This window comes from Crotalus tigris, unplaced genomic scaffold (genome assembly GCF_016545835.1).
Source record: "Crotalus tigris isolate CLP2741 ecotype Arizona unplaced genomic scaffold, ASM1654583v1 scf7180000020397.568083, whole genome shotgun sequence".
Classification (NCBI taxonomy): Eukaryota; Metazoa; Chordata; class Lepidosauria; order Squamata; family Viperidae; genus Crotalus; species Crotalus tigris.
Window position 1 is genome coordinate 180,350 of NW_024098005.1, and position 18,805 is coordinate 199,154.

General features: G+C 34.8%; 1 protein-coding gene across 3 annotated transcripts in view; it reads left to right on the forward strand.

The window, feature by feature from the left end:
- The window catches only part of OLA1 (Obg like ATPase 1), a 98,864-nt gene that overhangs the window by 41,540 nt on the left and 38,519 nt on the right, over positions 1-18,805 (forward strand). For all 3 annotated transcript variants that reach the window (XM_039366821.1, XM_039366822.1, XM_039366820.1), the window contains exons 5-7: positions 2,352-2,527; positions 12,810-12,890; positions 13,121-13,218. In XM_039366821.1, coding sequence (XP_039222755.1) covers positions 2,352-2,527; positions 12,810-12,890; positions 13,121-13,218 — 355 coding nt within the window. The remainder of the gene's footprint in view (positions 1-2,351; positions 2,528-12,809; positions 12,891-13,120; positions 13,219-18,805) is intronic.

Genomic DNA, 18,805 nt, shown 5'->3' on the forward strand with positions numbered 1-18,805 from the left:
TATCTTAAAAGTTATTACATAAAAGAAGGTCTAAAGTTTTTCTTTATTAGTTCAGAGTGATAGAGGATGTGAAGTAATAATTTGGATTAGAAAAAAGCAGATTTTAATTGAATTTAAGAAAGAAAAGCCTTTTCTAATCTAGGGAATAAATGATAATTATAGTTACCTTTATAAAATATATTTTAAATGATTTGATCAAGTGGAGTCTACTGAATTCTGTAGTTAAAGTTTACTTCTACAAGACAAGTTATATAACTAATCTTCCTAAATTAAGATTGAATAAATATCAAAGAGCAACTTTGTTAATTTAATAAATTAAATGCATTAATTAATTTTCTGTAATCAGTCTTTGCTTAATTTTTGGCAGCTCTTTATTTTTCTTTAGAATTCTTTTAAAGTTCTGACCTTACTTCCATTGGGGTAAACCCCACTAAAAACTGGACTGTAATGTAAAAGCACTTCCTCAATTTTGGCAAAATCCCAACAGTTCTTTGAATGATTAAAATGTTAAATGTAAATCCATACAAAGTTGGAATAAAACATGTGTCTAAAAAATTCTCAAATATTTAAGAGATGAAAGCACAGAGACAAAAAAAAAATCAGTCGTAGGACGAATAAATGAGATGCTAAAGTGACAAGAAAACACCTAAATACTTCCTTTTACTATTATGGTCAAGGGTAACAAAAATACAAGCTAGAGCTTGGGAAGGAAGGAAATGATTCCTGTAAAGTAGGATCAAGGTGGGGAATGCAAATCATCATCATCATCATCATCATCTGATATTATTTTACCTGATGAGTTTCTTTTAGATATTTTTAAAATGCTGTTACTGCAGAATAAATTAGTCAGATTAACCAGTGCTGGTTGTAAGCATTAAAAGATCTTCACATGTTTTCATTTTTCTTTTTTTAAAAAAATAAACACTTCAAAGGATTAGTATTGACCCGCGAAGGCATATGTGGCCACTTGAACTGAGCTGAGCAATGTCAGGAAAAAATTGTACCTCACAATGTATTTTGGGGGAAAAAAAATACCAGACGACAAGCTGCTGCCTGTATTTTTCAGTCGTATAATTAGAAGGAAAAGATTAGTTTTACCATGCACAGTTTTCAAAATGAAGACACAGTGATATTCCTCGTACAAGGAGAAGGTGACATGAATTGGTCTGATGTGTGGCTGACATCTTTTCAGAAATACACGGGAGGTTTTGTTTTTCACGTAGCCTAGGTGTTTCAGAGTACAGCGTTAAATTTCACTATCCAAATTCAATTAGAAAAAAGAATTGGGTCATAAGATTTTTTTTTTTTAATCAGGAGGTTATTATAATTGGAAACACTAAAAATGTTGTAACCATGCTAAATTGTGTTTAAAGCATTGTGCCTGAAGTTAGTGGGTTGATTCTGCTATTACATGGTGTCAAAAAAATTTCATCATGAATTATTCATGAATAAGCCTACAATTTAAATTATAGTTTGCTATTAATAAATGTTTAATTTTTGTTTTCATGCGATTCTTTATTGATAACTCAAGAGTATCCCAGTTGAATTATGTTGCCACATTATGTCTTCAGAAGGGCATAAAGTCAGTACACATGCTTCAGTAATATCTGGTTGTTTTACCCTTATGTTTCCAGTTGGCAATTTGAAATTATGGCTTCAGCTGCACTTTAAATATGTGATAATAGCATGTGTTTCTAATAAGGGCCAGCACCATTTTGTTGAGATAGTGTGAATGGTTGTCACTCATATATGACAAATGCACCTTCATCTGCTTCTTTGATGGCCCCCTAAAAACCATACCCTCAAATCAGACCGATGAAATTAGCTGCTGTGTAAATTGTGTGTCTGAGTGGTTCATTATCTAATCACCGTCAGAACCATAGTGATAAAGTAGTTGGAAGCAGAGAAGAGGTCTGCCAGATGATTTAAGGCCCTTGCCCCCCCTTTCTTTTCGTAAATTCTGTTTCCCTTGGAAACCCATTACTATACTAGAGAACTTCACCATTCTTTGACGGAACTTCCTGACAGTTTCAGTGTTTACTTTATTCTAAGTCTCTGTGTTTATTAAATGATATATAAAGACAATTTTTCTCAACCAGCTCTAAGAGATTATGAGATGATAGTGATTCTGACTCAAAAAAAAAAAGAACCCTGGAAAATTTAAAATATTGTTGTGTTCTGCCCTCATAGCCATGACTACTGGGTTGTGTTGTGTCTAATTTTTACCCCTGTCCTGGGTTTGTTTTGTGCGACTATTTGTGTCTACTATGTTTGTGACATTTTAGGGTACCTTGAGCGTATTTTTGTTAGCTAAGAATATTGCTTAATAACCCACTTCTGCTTCCACAAAGGATCGTTTGATGATGATGATATCACGCACGTTGAAGGAAGCGTGGAGCCAGTTCGTGACATTGAAATAATACATGAAGAACTTAGACTAAAAGATGAGGAAATGATCATGCCCATTATAGACAAATTAGAAAAAGTGGCTGTACGAGGAGGTGACAAGAAATTAAAACCTGAATATGTAAGTAAGAAAATGTTCTATTTCAAGGGATTATATTTTGGAGTGTAGGATTGATTTTTTTTTTTTTTTTTTGAAAACAGGATTGCCACATTAATGATTGTCAGATTATCATTGGGTTTTACTGCCCCGGAAAAAAGGCACTAGTTTCTTTTGAGCTTAAACTATTCCACCAGTATGTATCAAATTGCAGTAGCATGTTCTTTTTAGTTGTATGTATTTATGTACTTGTTGTATAATAGGTATTTTTTCGATAATATAACTACAGTGGTGAAGATTTATTATTTGTAATTTAATAGAGAATGTGTAACCTCTGCATGTGGGTACAATCTTCTTAAAATCTGTCAAACTAATTCAAGTATGAGAATCACGACAGAATAACAATGATGTGGATCAAATGCCATTCACTCTGCAATATTCTTCGAGTTTAATTTATCTTGTTGTTGTTATTGATGTCGACACATATCAATCCACTGGAGGTCCAGTTTGGACTGGGAGAAAGATGGTTTTTTTATACTTCCTTGTCTAGGGCTGGGAGAAAATAGCACTTTCTAAGTCAGGCTGGCAGCTTTTACATTTATTGGGGGATTAGAATCCGGGATCTTGCACCTGTAATAGTCCAGCACACAAACCATTACACCATACTGGATTTCACTTCATTCAATATTGGGGATAAAATGAAAATTATCCTCTTCCCACCCCATATAAATGGCCTAGAAATCCAGGCGGCATATTAATGTAAAACAAGTAAAACAAAATATCTATATTAGACAAACTCAGATGTTCTTAAAATATGCAAATGTTCACATTCTCCAAAACTCACAATAGGCAAATAAAGATCAGAGCAAAAATGAAGACGGAAAAGAAGGAATAGCTGACGTTGAACCACATGGAATAAGCATATGGCCCTAGTTTTAACATGAAATAGAGGTCGCTTCACAGATTTCTGTTAAATCCTGTAATAGCTTCAGGATTTATTTGCAGTATTTTGCAACTAACTGTCCCTGACTGCTAGAATAAAGAAACAAGCAGGATTTGATTTGGGGGAAAAAAAAAAGATTTAAATCACCAGTCATGAAGACACAATTTATTCACTGGAATCCTAATTTATTCATTAGGTGGCAAGATTCTGGAATCACAGGTTTATAAAATGCATTTTTCTTGGATACAACTTGAATTTATATATTTTACTACTTGTTAATGTAAATTTCATTTGGATGGTATACGTAGCATCATAGCCATATATACATACATAGCAAGCAGATACATATTTGTGAAATCCTTTGCATTGAATTAAATCAGATCAAATTCTGTCCAATCTTAATTTTTTGAATTGTTTGGAAGGTATTTTTATGTAATGATATATTACAACATCTCCAGCTTTTAAATTAGTGTTAATAATCTTGCTTACTTTTGCTAGTTTTTCAACAAAATGATTATTTTTTGAAATAACTTTCTTATTTATAAACAATAATTTAACAGAAAAGCAATTTCAGTCAAGTCAGCATAAAACACATCATTAGCTGGGTGATATATTTACATTTAATTTGGATATTCCTCTTCATTTAGAGTTTAAAAAAAAAACAAGCTTTCCAAAATTTATCTCAGTTTTTAATGAATTACTCCAGAGATAGAAAACACTATTTCTACATTAGCAGAAGAAATTACTGTTGTTAAGTGTAGTGTAACAAGTAAATTGCTCTCCAGCCAAATGTTAACATTGCGTCAGTGTACGACTTTAAAAAATTAATCCATAAAAATTTCCCAAATGAATAATATGGAGAGAGATAATAGAACAGGTTTGGAGGCATGCAAGGAGATACATTTAGGGTTGCAGAATTTCTAGCTAACCTTTAAAGCAATTGGGGGATGGGAGGAAAAAATTGAAATACAGAAAGCCTCTAGATTTTGGGTATCTCAATTCAGCAGACATTAGCTGTAATAGATAAAATCTGAGCTTGGACTTTGCTTCAACCAACAGATTTTGGCAAATCAATCCAAGAAAATCTCTATACATGTTACATACATTATCATTATCATCATTTTAGCGATTGTCTATCCAGTGCAGCATGAAAGCCTCTTCTGCATGTTTCCAACCCTTATAGTCCTGAGCTATTTTTTTTGCCAATTGAGCCTGTAGTACTTGCTGATCTCGCTGATCCATTTTGTTTTTGGTCTCTTTCATGGATGCTTTTTATTAAGTGTAATCCATTCAATGACTGCCTTGGTACACCTGCCATCAGGTGCTTCTTGCTATGTGACCGGCCCATTTCAATTCTTTTACTCTCTTGATACCGCATACTTTAGTTTGTTCTCTAATCCACGTGCAGGTCTTTCTATCTTGTCCTGTAATGCCGAGCGTGTATCTTTCCATGGCTCTTTGCGTCACTCATAGCTTTTGTATCTATTGTGAGGTTAGTGTCCATGTTTCACTGGCATAGGTTAGAACAAGTAGCCTATACCAGTGGTGGTGAAGCTATGGCACGGGTGCCAGAGGCGGCACTCAGAACCCTCTCTGTGGGCACGTGTGCCGTTGCCCCAGTCATAGGCCTTCAGCTGGGTTTTATAAAACCCTTTTCACTTTAGGCCTCCACCGCCGTGTGCAAAAAAAAAAAAAAGTTCAATCAGTCAATTTCAACTTCTCGCGGGGAAAAAAAGATCTTGCAAAGTTGGAATTGATTGATTGAACTTTTTAGTCCCACCCAGTCTGCCATTACCACCGCAGCCACACCCAGCCAGTGGGCCATGCCCAGCCAATGGGCCACACCCACCCGGCACTTGACGATACATAAGTGGGTTTTGGGCTGCAGTTTGGGCACTTAGTCTCTAAAAGGTTCGCCATCACTGGCCTACACTGATTGAAAACTTTTCAGGCATAGGGGGAGGCTGTTGTTGAAAATTATGCTTAGCTTGCTGAATGCCTGCATTTTACACACTGTTCATTTCCCTTTATTATATCACCTTCCATTGAGATCCATTGGCCATTGGATCTACTTTGTCTAGGTCTCCTCCAGATATAAAATAAATTCTTTCTTTGGAAAATTTATTAAACATCAAACTGGCTCCTTTTCAGTTTTATTTTTATGCCCAATGGTTCTCCTGCCTTGTGCAACTCTTGTATGTGTCTTTGTAGCTCTTCTGGGTCTTGTGAGAAGAGAACAACGCCAGCTGCAAATCTTAAGTAATTTAAATAGGCTCTGATTTTTATTCCATCTTTTGACCAGTCTAGTTTGCAAAATACTTCTTCAAGGCAGGCTGAGAAAAGGATAGGTGATGTTGTATCACCTTGACATACACCTCGATCTCTGTTGATTTCTACCTTAAGATCATTAAAGCAAATTGTTGCCATTGTTTTTTCGTATATTGGTTCTAGTAAGTTTATGTAAGTAGTGTCTACGGCTTGGTTGAGCAACACCTTAATTATTGCTTGCTGGAATACTGAGTCCAAATGCCTTTTCATAGTCAATGAAAGCCGTGCACAGAGGCATGGTGTACTCGTTGTGCCTTTCAATGACTTGCTGAACAGCCTAGATGTGATCCATTGTGCTGTTACCACTTCTGAAACCTGCCTGCATCTTTGGCTGTGCATCATTTCATGCTTTCAGTATTCTTTTTTGTTATTATCTTGGTGAAAACCTTATACATGACTGAAAGAAGACTTATTGGGCGATAGTTCTTTAAATCAATCTTGGGTCCCTTTCTTGTGTATAAGAACCAAATCAGCATTTTCCCATGCATCAGGTATTTTTTCTTCTCTGAGGCATTTTGAGTATAGTTTTGCTAGTATCTTATGTAAACTGTGACCATTAGCTTTCAGCATTTCAACCATAACACAGTCATTTCCTGAAGCTTTGCCATCTTTCATTGATTTTATGGTACTTGATACTTCCTCCACTAGGATATCTGGCATTTCCTCTTTTCTGGGTGTTGTTAGTTTTGAGTGATCTTGATCTTTGTATAGCTCTGAATAGAATTTTCCAATTATTTCTAATATATCCTGTCTTGTTCTACACACACAGCCATCTTCATGTTTTAGTGCAAAAACCTTTCTTGTATTTATAAACTTGCATTTTGCTCTATTAATCGCTTTGTTTTCTTCAGTTGCCTTTTTCACAAGCTTTGCGTTAAACTGACGTATTTCTTCTTGGATATGTTTTCTGATGGTCGTGCAAAGTTCAACGTACTCCAGTTTATTAGTGAAACTTCCAATATTCTTCATTGTTATTTTTTCATTAAATCAATAGTTTCATCAGAGATTTTTGACTGTATAAAGTGTTTTTCTGGTGGTGCAATAGATGTAGCAGATTCAAGGATGTTTTTGACTGTTTGTTCATTTTGGTCCGTAATGTTCATTTCTTCCAAATCTTGCAATAGAGCAAAGCGATTTGATACATTCATCTCAAGATCGCTGTTCTCCTCTAACAGTTTATCACTCTTTATTTTTGTTTTTTGTGACATCTTTATCATTTTCAGATGGTCTTTTCTACAGTCTATCTTCACTTTAGCTCATACTTCCAATGTTAAAATGATTGATGACAGTACAATTGCAGAATATGGTTTTATCACTTGACATGATGTAGTCAATTTTGCTTGTGTACCCAGATGGACTCTTATATTTAACATTATATTATCTTATACATTTTCCACAGGAGTAAAATCCCATTTACAGTTTAGTAGATTAATCCATTACATCAGTGGTTTACTGTATGGTAGTCCTTCATATACAATGATTCATTTAGCAACTATTCAAATAAAATGGCACTGAAAAAGTTATGAACAGTCCTCACACCTACAACTGTTACATCATCCCCATCGTTACATGATCAGAATTCAGGTACTTGGCAACCAGCTTGTATTTACAATGGTTGCAGCATCCCAGAGACATGAGATCACTTTTTGTGACCTTTACAGCTGGCATCAGGCAAATTAAGTCAGTGGGGGAAGCTGGATTTGCTTAAAGACTATGTGATTCACTTAACACCCATGGCAAAAAAGCAAGTGGTCCCAATTGTGGTTATAAGTCAAGGACTATCTGTATAGGTAATAATTTTTTATATTTAAGTAAATGGATGATTCTGACAATATAGTTCCAACTCATAGAGTTTTAAGGATTAGTGGAAGACTGGCATGGATGTAACAACTTGACTGAACTTCTTTCTCTTGTGAAAATAAATACCATTTCCCCAAAAGCAGTGGTTCTCAACCTTTTTAATGCCGCGACCCCAACCGGTTGTAAGTCGAGGACTACCCAACCGGTCATAAGTCGAGGACTACTCAACTGGTCGTAAGTCGAGGGCTTTCCCTGCCCGGGAGCACCGCGCATGCGTGGTGCTGCCCCCTGCGCCAGCCAAGGTGTAGCTGGCAAGCGGCAGAGATGGAGCAGGCCGACCACTGGCTGAGCCACCAGCTGGCCCAGCCCAAGGGAGGTAAGGCACCCGCCGGGCCCCACGCGTGCCAGCAACCCTCCCTGCCCCCTCCGGCCTCTCACCTCTGGCCCTCTTTTACTTACATTTTTAGTAGTTGCTCAGCAGGGAGCGGTGGAAGCTTCCAAACAACTCGATTTCGCTGCAGACAACTTGCAGCACCATTTGCAGACTGGGGCTTTTGGCGGGCTCAGCAGGGCAGAGACAGCCTGGACAATTCCTATTGGCTTTTGAAAGCCAATAGAATTAGACTCTATTCAAGAGAGTCTATTCTATTGGCTTTCAAAAGCCAATAGAATAAAAGGGAGTAGCACAGCTAAGGAAAAGGGGAAAAAATAGTGGACCGTGTTGTTTGGCGACCCCCGTGAAATGGTCGTTCGACCCCAAATGGAGTCCCGATCCACTGGTTGAAAACCGCTGCCCTAAAGGAAGAACTGCTTTTTCTTTACATTTAAGAGCAATATAGTTTTTCCTTTATGCGCAGGGCTACTGCAGAGTATATTTATGCTCTTTATGTCTCTAGGCATGGGGAAATTTTATCTAATTGCTCTGTTTCTCATAGGTGTCTTTTTGTCACTTACCTCTTCATAGGGACCCCAGTTCAGTAATGGAGAGTATTTAGAATACCTAGGACTGAAAGTTAGAAGAACAAATTGTTGTAGACTGTGTTTATTTTCCTAAGGGGTGTATATGTGTTGCCTTGGCACTATTTACATTTTAATACGAGGCTTAAATAAGCTATAAGGAATGGAATATAGCCTGGGCATTCTTCCTAAGTTCTAGTAGGTGCAATTAATATGGCATACTTGTGGATTTTGTTTTCAAGTGGATACAGTTTTAAGTTCAGATGGATTTTTAAAAAATATTAAGTAAAAATGTTTTTTTAAAAACATGAATAACTACTGATGCTTTGTATTTGTCTTTTTTGTATTTGTATTGTTGTCCATCTTGGCATATTTTTTAAATAAAAATTAGGAAATAAGTTGAATGAATAGAGAGCTATTGTACTGTTCCTTAATGTTCATGAAATTAATTTCTTGAAGGCGTAAGGATATAGTAAATTTATTCCTGGACTAAATATCTTTGAATCATGGCATGACAAATATGACTTTTTGTTGCCTTGCATTCCAGCTAAGTAAAATGATTTTGTTGCTGTGTGTCAGAAATCTATGCATTAATGACCTTAATGTTGAATTAAATAAGCGCTTAAAGTTATATCTGGCAATATATTAAAAAAGCCAAACTATTTATTTTTTTCAAAACTGAACAAGCTTTATAATTACCCACTACATAACTTTTTTTCAAAAAAACTTGTTAAATGATAACCATTCTGTCCCTCCTGGTCCATGTGCTTAAAAGTTCAGGACATTGGGAAAATGTAAATGACCACCTGTACACTAAAGCCCATCATTTTCTGTGCTTGGGAAGCATAAATGGCATGATTCATACTCCATCCTGAAACCCTTTTATTACAAAAAGAGGTTTCTTCTAGAATCCTGTTTGCAGTGAGGGATCATTTTGCAGACCAGGTCATGCGTTTATAGATACAAATATTTCATCATTTTCTTTCTACTAATCTTCTCCTGGAATACTGAGAGAGTTTTGCCTATTGTAGTTGATGAAACACACCTGCAAATCAAGAGGGAAATGGTGTTGCTCTTGATGTTTAGGTCCCCATAAAGGCTTTGTTATGGTAAATGATGACACCTGAATGGAAGCATTCATACTTCCTATCTTGACTCTTCGTCTTTGGTGTTGCTAGTATGCTACAGAGACTGATAATAGGAAAATCAGCTCACTAGAATATTTCTGTCTTAAAATTGTGTTGTCTCATGAATTTAATTAATTGTGCAATGGATGACTCTATCACAGGCCAGATTGAGAAGGTGCAATATATATACGTATACATACATAAGTTATAATTGAATTTCTTGAAACAAAAAATACATTTGAATCACAACATCCATTTCTCTTCCATCCCACTCAGCTATTTCAGTTCAATTACTTTTGAAAAAGAAATGAATCAGAGGTTTACATAGCAGGTGCAATTAATATGGCATACTTGTAGATTTTGTTTTCAAATGGATGCATTTTTAAGTAGGTTCATATGGACTTTTTAAAAAAGTGATGTAATTTTTTAAAAAAAAACATGAAGAAATACAAAACCAGTTCTTAAAATACAAGCAGTATGCTTAAGCCTGGGTTATTTAGCTACATTTCACATAAATGTATAAATCTGATAATGTTTAATTTTTCTCTTCCCCAACATTACTGGATGAGGATATTATATTATAGGTCTACATTCATGAACATGCTGCTTAAGTAGAAATAAGCTGTCTCAGTAAGGAAAAGAGATAAATGAACTGATATGTGGCTATTGTCCCATCACATGCTTATGTCAGTTCTTAGAATGCATAAACAGAATTTTCAAAGTGTTAAAAATTTCATTTTTACCACATTGGAAGTGTACATATGCTATAAAGACATAGGAATATCTTGGTAGCATTATTTTTAAATACCCTAAGGTTGATCTCTTATAATCTTGGATTATAATAGGAAGACCTGGGTCACCCACATCTGCCAAATTAGTTTCTTTCTGATAAATAAATGATTGTTCATGAAAAATTATCTTGGTAATCTTGCATTTCTGCATTATGGAGTTGTATCACATGTGATAATTGTTGATGATGATACTGCTGTAGTTTGGAAATAAATTGCATAAATGGATGTACATGAGGAAATTGACCTCTTTCATGTTTGAAACATAGACTCAAATAGCATGCACAATCATTGTAAGGTTACATGTGTGTACTCTTAAATATGGTTCTGATAATTTCTTACAGTGTAAGTTTAGAAACCAAGTATAAAGCACATTTGCTCTTCTTAAACAAATTTGGAAGAAAGGCTGGATTGTTACTCTCACAACCTTTTGTATGTGCAGAAAAAAAATCCAAGTAAAAATTGTACATACAAGAGAGATTTCTGTTTATCCTGTTGAGTTTAGAATCTCAGCTGTTATGCTTATGTAAGTGTCTATTTTAAAGTTGAATCAGTATAAAATTCCTCCACTAGTTAAGCAGAGTTGCTGGAGGAACTATTCTAATAATGAAGAAAAGGCTAAAGGTAAAACAATGCACATTTTAAACTTAAGTGAATTATTTACTGATCAAATAATAAGCGCCAAAGATAACAAAGTTTTCCTACTTATTTTATTTTTACATGTGTAATCTTGTTGCATGTCTCTACATAAGCTGTTCTGGCCACTCATCATAGTAACCAGCTGGGCCATTTCACCTGCTGTAGCCATTAAAGAGGACTCTCTCCCTTTAGATTAATCCCCTCCGACATTAGTTTTTAGCTCTGACAACTGGAGCAGGCATTCAGAACTTGCAGGTGGCCAGTGTGACGCACATAATTGCCTACAATTTTAGGCAATGAATAAAAATGGTCTACATTACTTGTCAAAGGTTGTATATGCAGTGCCAAGTGAGATCTATGGGAAGCCTTTTAGGGTTTAAAGAACATTTAATAGCAAGGCTGCACAGTGCTTTTTTAATCATAATGCATTTGTAATATAGCACTTTGATCTTCTCCTTGTAGGAAATAGTGTTACATTAGCCACTTTAAAAACATTTATGAGTGAAAATCAGTTATAGGAGAGTAAAAGTGATTATTCTTAGGCAGAACATGTTATATTTCATTAAAAGTTTTCAGCTTGCCCCTTTCTTGTTAAAATCTGTGGGAAGTCCTGTTCCTGGAGAGTTACAAATCAGGAACTGAGATTTAGAAGAGCTTTCGTCTTGTTTTTCCACCTGAAGCAATTGCATGATTGGGGATACTAGTATACTAAATACCCAGGGCATATATTTATACGTATGTGACCTATTTATTGATGTGTGCCTTAAAATTTGGCAGCGAGAAATTGGTGTTAAATTCTTTAATGGACTATCATATTCAAGTTAATTTTCCTGAACTGTAACATTTGGAACCTGGCCATAAATTACGTTTGACCCAAAAAACAAACGTGCTACTTCTCGAAGAGCTTAGTTTGACCTTTCACACCTAAGAGGCTTTTATTAACACCTGCCTATAAGGCAAACCTTGCCACACGCAGCTTTCAGATGCAGACCCACAAAACCGATGAGGAGAGGCTTGAAGGGTTCAGTTTGTGTCACTTGCTGTTTGCCGTTTCCATTTCACAGATGATTAATCTTTCTGTGAAGAAAGGCCAGAGAAACAAAGCACATTGGGCTCTTCCTGCAGTTACTCCTTCTGAATGCACACTAGCTTGCTAACTAAAAGGCCTTTAGATTTCCTGCAGGGAGAGATGCTCAGAAAGTGAATGCAGGTGGTTGGAGGTCACCAGTGCAAGGCTGTTGCCATTGTGTAATGAAAGTTTTGGCAGGGTTTGCTTTTTGGAGGAGATGAGAAGGTGTGGGCAAAAAATTAATGTATAAGATGATGGCCTTTGGACATTTGAACAAATACCTTGATGGGTGGATCTTTATAATCAGATCAATTTCTTTTGCTACCAGGGTTGTTGTTTTTTTGTCATCTTTCCTATGTGTGCTTTGGATGCTTAATTATTTTGCCAATATGGAGTTTTGAAAGGCAGTTTTAAATTTACTTAGATTTTTATTTTTATTCCACTAGGGAGGGAAGAGTATAATTTGTATTTTCCCCATACATATCTACTCTATGCTTAGTAGTATTCTGTGCTCTGCCGTTCAAATATATATACAATTTCAGAAGATTTGTTATATTTTGCTAACAAAAATTCCTCTCTCGTGAGAAATAACATTCCTGCAAATAGCAGAATATAACTTATTTAAATGTCTTTTGTTTCTTTTTAATTCCACCAGGACATAATGTGCAAAATCAAAAGCTGGGTAATAGATGAAAAAAAGCCAGTCCGCTTCTATCATGATTGGAATGATAAAGAGGCAAGTTTATAACTATTACTTTATCAAGTCTCATATCTTCCCATTAAAACCCAAACAGAGATATCATGTGCACCATATTTTTATTTAAATCTTCTAATTCTAGTAAATTAATATCATCTTCATCTATAAACCATAAGTATACTATTTTTTTTCACCTACATATATATGCATATGGGGGGGGACACTACAGAGTTGCATGTTTTACATAATTTTTGTTTGCTATCTTTTAGATTGATGTGCTCAACAAATATTTGTTTTTAACTTCTAAACCAATGATGTATTTGATTAACCTCTCCGAAAAAGATTACATTAGAAAGAAAAACAAATGGTGAGTTTTTTGAAGTTTAATTATAATTTCCAAAATGACCTTAGTATTAGTTAAAATAGATATTATTGTGCTCTATTCCATACTGTATAACTTAATGCTATTTTTGAAAATATACCATACTTAACAGAATACAGTAGAAATGAAAACTTTACTAGATATTTACTAAATCAATTTTCTTCATATCATTTTTGGCCATTTTTTATTAATACATATTGATTATAGAATTATTAGTTACTTTACAAAATCCAGCTTTGTTTCTTGATTCTTATTAGTATTGAAATATTTCATGTAATTGTCCAATTCAGATTTTCATAATACTGACAGTGGCTATTTGTCAAGCAGTGTTTGGGATCAAGATCCAGTCCAGAACATGATATATTAGAATTCTCATATCTGAAAGCAGTGTACTTTAATTTGTCCTAAAAAAGTTTGAGATGAGACTTTGTGGGCAATAGATGCTTGATTTATTGCATTAAAATAAAACATCAATTAAAGCACTGTTTTTAATTATTTTAACAAATGCAATTGTGCGCTAAGTTATAAGAAAAACTAAGCTGTTGTTGTATTTGTTTTGTAAAAGTTTCCAGAACAGTGTATCAGAATTCTTTTAAAACACTCTCCCTGTACTTCATTAAGTACTTAGATGCACATGGTTTCAATTTCCCATTAAACATTCTCATTTCCATATGGTATCAAAGAGCGAGAAGACTTTAAACTGAAAAATAAACATTCACAGGCTAGAAGCCAAAACAATAATTAATGTCAGATGGTTAACTCCAATAAGTTATAAGATACATTCTGTGAAATTATTTCAGCTCAGAACTCTTCTGTTCCTATCGTTATAATGCATCTATATTCTAAAAAAAGGTGAACTTCATAGTGAATTATTCAGAATGCAAATAAGTTTTTCTATTAATGGATTATTTAAAGTTAAATCAATCTTCAGAAAACTCTGAAGGTTTTGTTGCTGAGCTGCAAAACGCTGCGCTCCAAGAGTCATTTTTCAGTTTCACACAAATAGAAATTTAGGACTTTTAGGAAAATTTTGAGGGCTGCAATGACAATGTATATCAACATTTATTTGAAAACAGGTAAGGCTGAATGGATGAGCACTTCTGTATTCAAGAAATCTCCTGTAGATATTATTGTACAGTAAAGATCAGTAGTTAGACATTAATATTTAGGAGACACCAGTCTGTAATTTCTCTGACACCATTTACACTGCATGTCTTTGTGTAGATAAAAAACTGACTGTGGTGAAAACTGACTAGAAAATATACCACATGAACTGTTTTTAAAAATGTGTAAATATTATATTTACATTATGAACTAATATTAGAGATAGTATTGTGTTCATGTACCAGTGATGGTTGTAGTGTTCTTTTAATCCAGATTTTGTGGATATTCATGTAATTGTAGCTGAAACATCAAAGGGTAGGATAGTTGAGTGATGTTACAGAAGAGAATTTACCACATAACCATTTTCAGTACAGCTTCTGCCGCCTGCTGTTCCTATTTTCCCTCAAGCCAGCCATTGACAACTCCCTGTGCATCCCTGCTTGTAAAAAATGATTGAGGAAGTATTTGTCATGTATTTATGAGTGTGAAACATTGTGTGATATGGAATGCCATCACCTGAAGACAGAATGATGGCCATTTTACCTTCATCCTGCCAGAGGAGTTGCTGTTGAAACCCTCTTTATATGCAGTAGATTTTTGCATTAAAATACATGCTTTATTTTGAAGCATGTTATGAGGTGTCATTTGTTAATATTTCTGGTTGTACAAAGAAATGCTATATTTTGTTAGTCTTAATACTTTAATTGGCGACTTTTGCTTCATGTTCTTAACCTCACTTGGACAAGTATTAGTTGCTTGGCTAACAAACAAAGATTCCTTGGCTTTGTGCTGTATAGAGAAGAATAGAGAATGGAGCAATAAACATTTTCATAGATCTTTCAGAAGGATTTACAGGAATATCAAGAGGATACTTGAAACATACTTGGGCATAAGCAAAGCTTCAAAAACTAGAATGTGCATTTGTAGTTTATCATCCTTTTCAAACAAAGGAAAATTTTAATTACTGATAACATCACAGTAACATTTTAATGATAGGATATTGTTGTTCAGTGCTAGGGGAGAAGAAAACAGGGAATGATTTAGGGTACTTTAGGGTAATTGAAGAGGTATACTGACCTTTGAAAAATATAAAATCTGGAATGCCTACTGCAAGTATTAATAAAATTAAAATAGTCATTCAGTTGATATGTGATTAAGACTATATTTTTGAAGAGAAGCTGACGAAGCAGCTGTGTTGCTTGTGCTTACTTATGATCGAATGGCGCTAATTAGAATGTAAAGAAGAATCAGATGAAACATTTAAAATATTGCTATTCTTTAAATCAAGTAAAAGCATTCTTGCATAAAGAATACAGAAAAGAAATTCTTCATTAAGTACTTGGTTAAAAATTAGTATTGCAGTTATTTTTAATCTGCTGTTAAAACTACTGCCCAGCAAACTATGCAGGATACTAGCCTTCATTTGGAATCATTATATAACTGTCATATTTATGGTAATTTTATAAAACAGGATACTGTTATAATAGATGGAGATTTCTAATATAAAGGTGCATTTTCAAATGGTTTATTCTTTATTCCAATTTAATATAAAGGAACTGTTTTAAGGAAAGTATTACTAAATATTAGACAATTATAGTTTATGAATTAATTACTGTATAATGACATATATGAATCATATAAGTTGAAAACAGCTACACACATATGAGAGAGAGAGAGAGAGAGAGAGAGAGAGAGAGAATGTAATTAGGCACTGGGCAAATAGATATTTCCACTGATAATGATCATAATATTTAAATAATAGTTTTTCCAGTAAGAAAGCATTGACTTTTAAGATTTTTGATCTGATACTTGGGATCTGTTTGGGAAAAAAAAGGGTTGATTCAGTCAATGATCTCTGTATGCAAAATATGCAAAACTGGTCTTAGATGTTGTTTTGCTAGCTGAGATGATTGAGAAGATGCCAGACTTCCCCTTTGCATGTACAGAAATACTCTGTGAGGAGATTTGAATCTTTCTTCAACAATGGGATTAGGCAGCAGATGTGCCACATGGGGTGTGCTGAATATACATTAAAATATTCTCTCTCTGTTCAGACATTAGCCTAAACTGTTATGGCTAAGCTCTATACAGCAATAGAAGGTTTATCCCTTCAGCCACAGATCTTGGTCATATTTATTTGCAAGCAAGTAGAATTCTCCTCAGGATCCATGATCAAGTTCCAGAGATAAAATATTCTTTCAAGAGGATATGGAGCAGAGTCAATGTATGTAGGCCATTTCTGTATATTTTAAAACCTCATGATTTCTGGTGAATGTCTAAAGAGATTATTGCCATGTACAGAAATTTTTGTCTACACAGGATTTTGAAGGAAAGACTTTCAGTTAATGGATGAGACCAGCCTCAGTTTTGTTCAATATTTTCAAGTTAATCCTCAGAGAAGAGGGTATTATTGTAGAAACTTTTATTGATATGTCTTCTGTGATTGTTTTGCCCCTAATCAGGTTTTATTTTTTTCAGCCGTAGAATACAGTCACTGCCAGTAGATCCATAAAATTGTGATTGTTACTTCACATGAACTGGTAAAGCCAGTAGAAAGTTGTTGTGTTATACAGGAGACCATAGTTTGGAGGGAACAATAATTTCAACCTTATGTCTTCAGAATATTGGACTGAACAACTGAATTCAGCTGAAAGTTTGAATACAGCTTCAGATGACATTGAGAAAGGGGCGTTATCTGGCTGTATTGCATGATGCTGTTTAGGATTCTTTAAAGTCACTCATCCTTCCATAAAAGAAGACAGGGGAACTTAATACCTTCCAGATTCTTCTCCCTAGAGAAGTCCATTTTATTGTCATGCACTTTTCAAATAAGAAATATGTTTGCAGAGTAAAATGATTCTGCCAAAAACAGGCTAGTCCAGTTCTAGTAATCAGGATATACATTGGGTAGCTCCTGTTTTGCCCTTTACATGTCCTTCCCTTGTGACATGGACCCAGTTTTGCTGGTGCTTCTGAAAGAACTCAGGCGAGATCAACAAAACTGGACTATAATGGGGTTTGAGGGAAGATGATGAAGGGCTCTTATTGCTGGTTGAATGAATCATATTCATGAATTAGAAACTCTGTTGCTGGTCAGTGGGTAACTTGCAACAATGTAGTTTTATATCCTATCCTAAGACAGGAAAATATGCAGCCATGGAAACAAACAAACATAACAAACTGTTATAAATTGCAATCAGGAAAGCTTTTGTTCAGCTTTGACTGGTGCAATAACCATGTGTGTGCTGAACCTGAGGTTCTTCTGAAAGGTATTTGGAAACTTAAATTAGTGAAGAATGCTATTGCTAGAATTAAAGGTGGGGAAAATTCTACGGTCTCGTAATGTTTTTACTGCATCAGCTGCACTGGCTGCCATTTTGTTTCTTAGTGTAATGCAAGGTGATGTCCCAAACAGCTTAGGCCCCAGCAACTTGAAAACTGTCTTTTTGCTTGTGAACCTGCCCGTTCTACAGGTAGTCCTTGACTTACAACCACTTGTTTGGCAACTGTTCAAAGTTACAATGGCACTCCAAAAAGGACTTACAACTGTTCCCCATACTTAAAACCGTCATAGCATCGCCACAATCATGTGATCAGAATGGTTGTAAAATTGGGTGTGTCTCACTTAATAGATGCCTTGCTTGGCAACCAAAATTCTAGTTTCAGTTGTGGTCATAACGCAAGGATAACCTATATAAGATCAATATGGCCTCTTGGCTTCAGAGGCAGAATTAGCAACAGCATACAAGAAGGCTTTTGGGTGGGAGGGCCTGTACAGGACACTGTGCACCAAAAGCCTAAGTAATTCTTCTTTTAGTAAAAGAAGATGTTTCCTTTATAGAAAGCAATTTGGTTTAATTTTATTTATTGATTTTTTTAAAAAAAAGAGAAATTCTGCTGCTGTAAGGTTCCTGTATGAAAGAAGGGATATACATCTAAAACATAAAAAAAAATATTGCAAATTGTATTTACTTTTTCCTCTATTTTTCTATGCTACTTTGAGAAATTTTAATTTTGGGGAAGAGAAAATTGGGTAGAAATATCCTAAGTCATAAATACTATATTTACAATGAGAGGAATATTAGGGGGGGGAGACTCATTGATGAGTCTTAAGAAGATATGGATTATAATAACAATGATTTTCCATTAAAAACTTTGGATCAATAATGGATAATGGGATGCTGACTACTTAAATAAAATCTGACTAATTTTAATTGTTAAAAATGGAAATAGATCCCAACCAAAATTTCTGGTTCCACCCATTCTTCTGAGATACATAATATGCTAATTGTGCTCATAAGTCCAGAGCTATCTGTATTATATTAGTCCTTAAACACTGTTTATTTAACAATGATTCAAAGTTACAATTGCCTCAGAAAAAATGCTTTACAACCAATATTCATACTTACTTACTTTTTATTATTTCATTATTTTTTCCTGGGATGACTACTGTAAAAAAAAAACAACA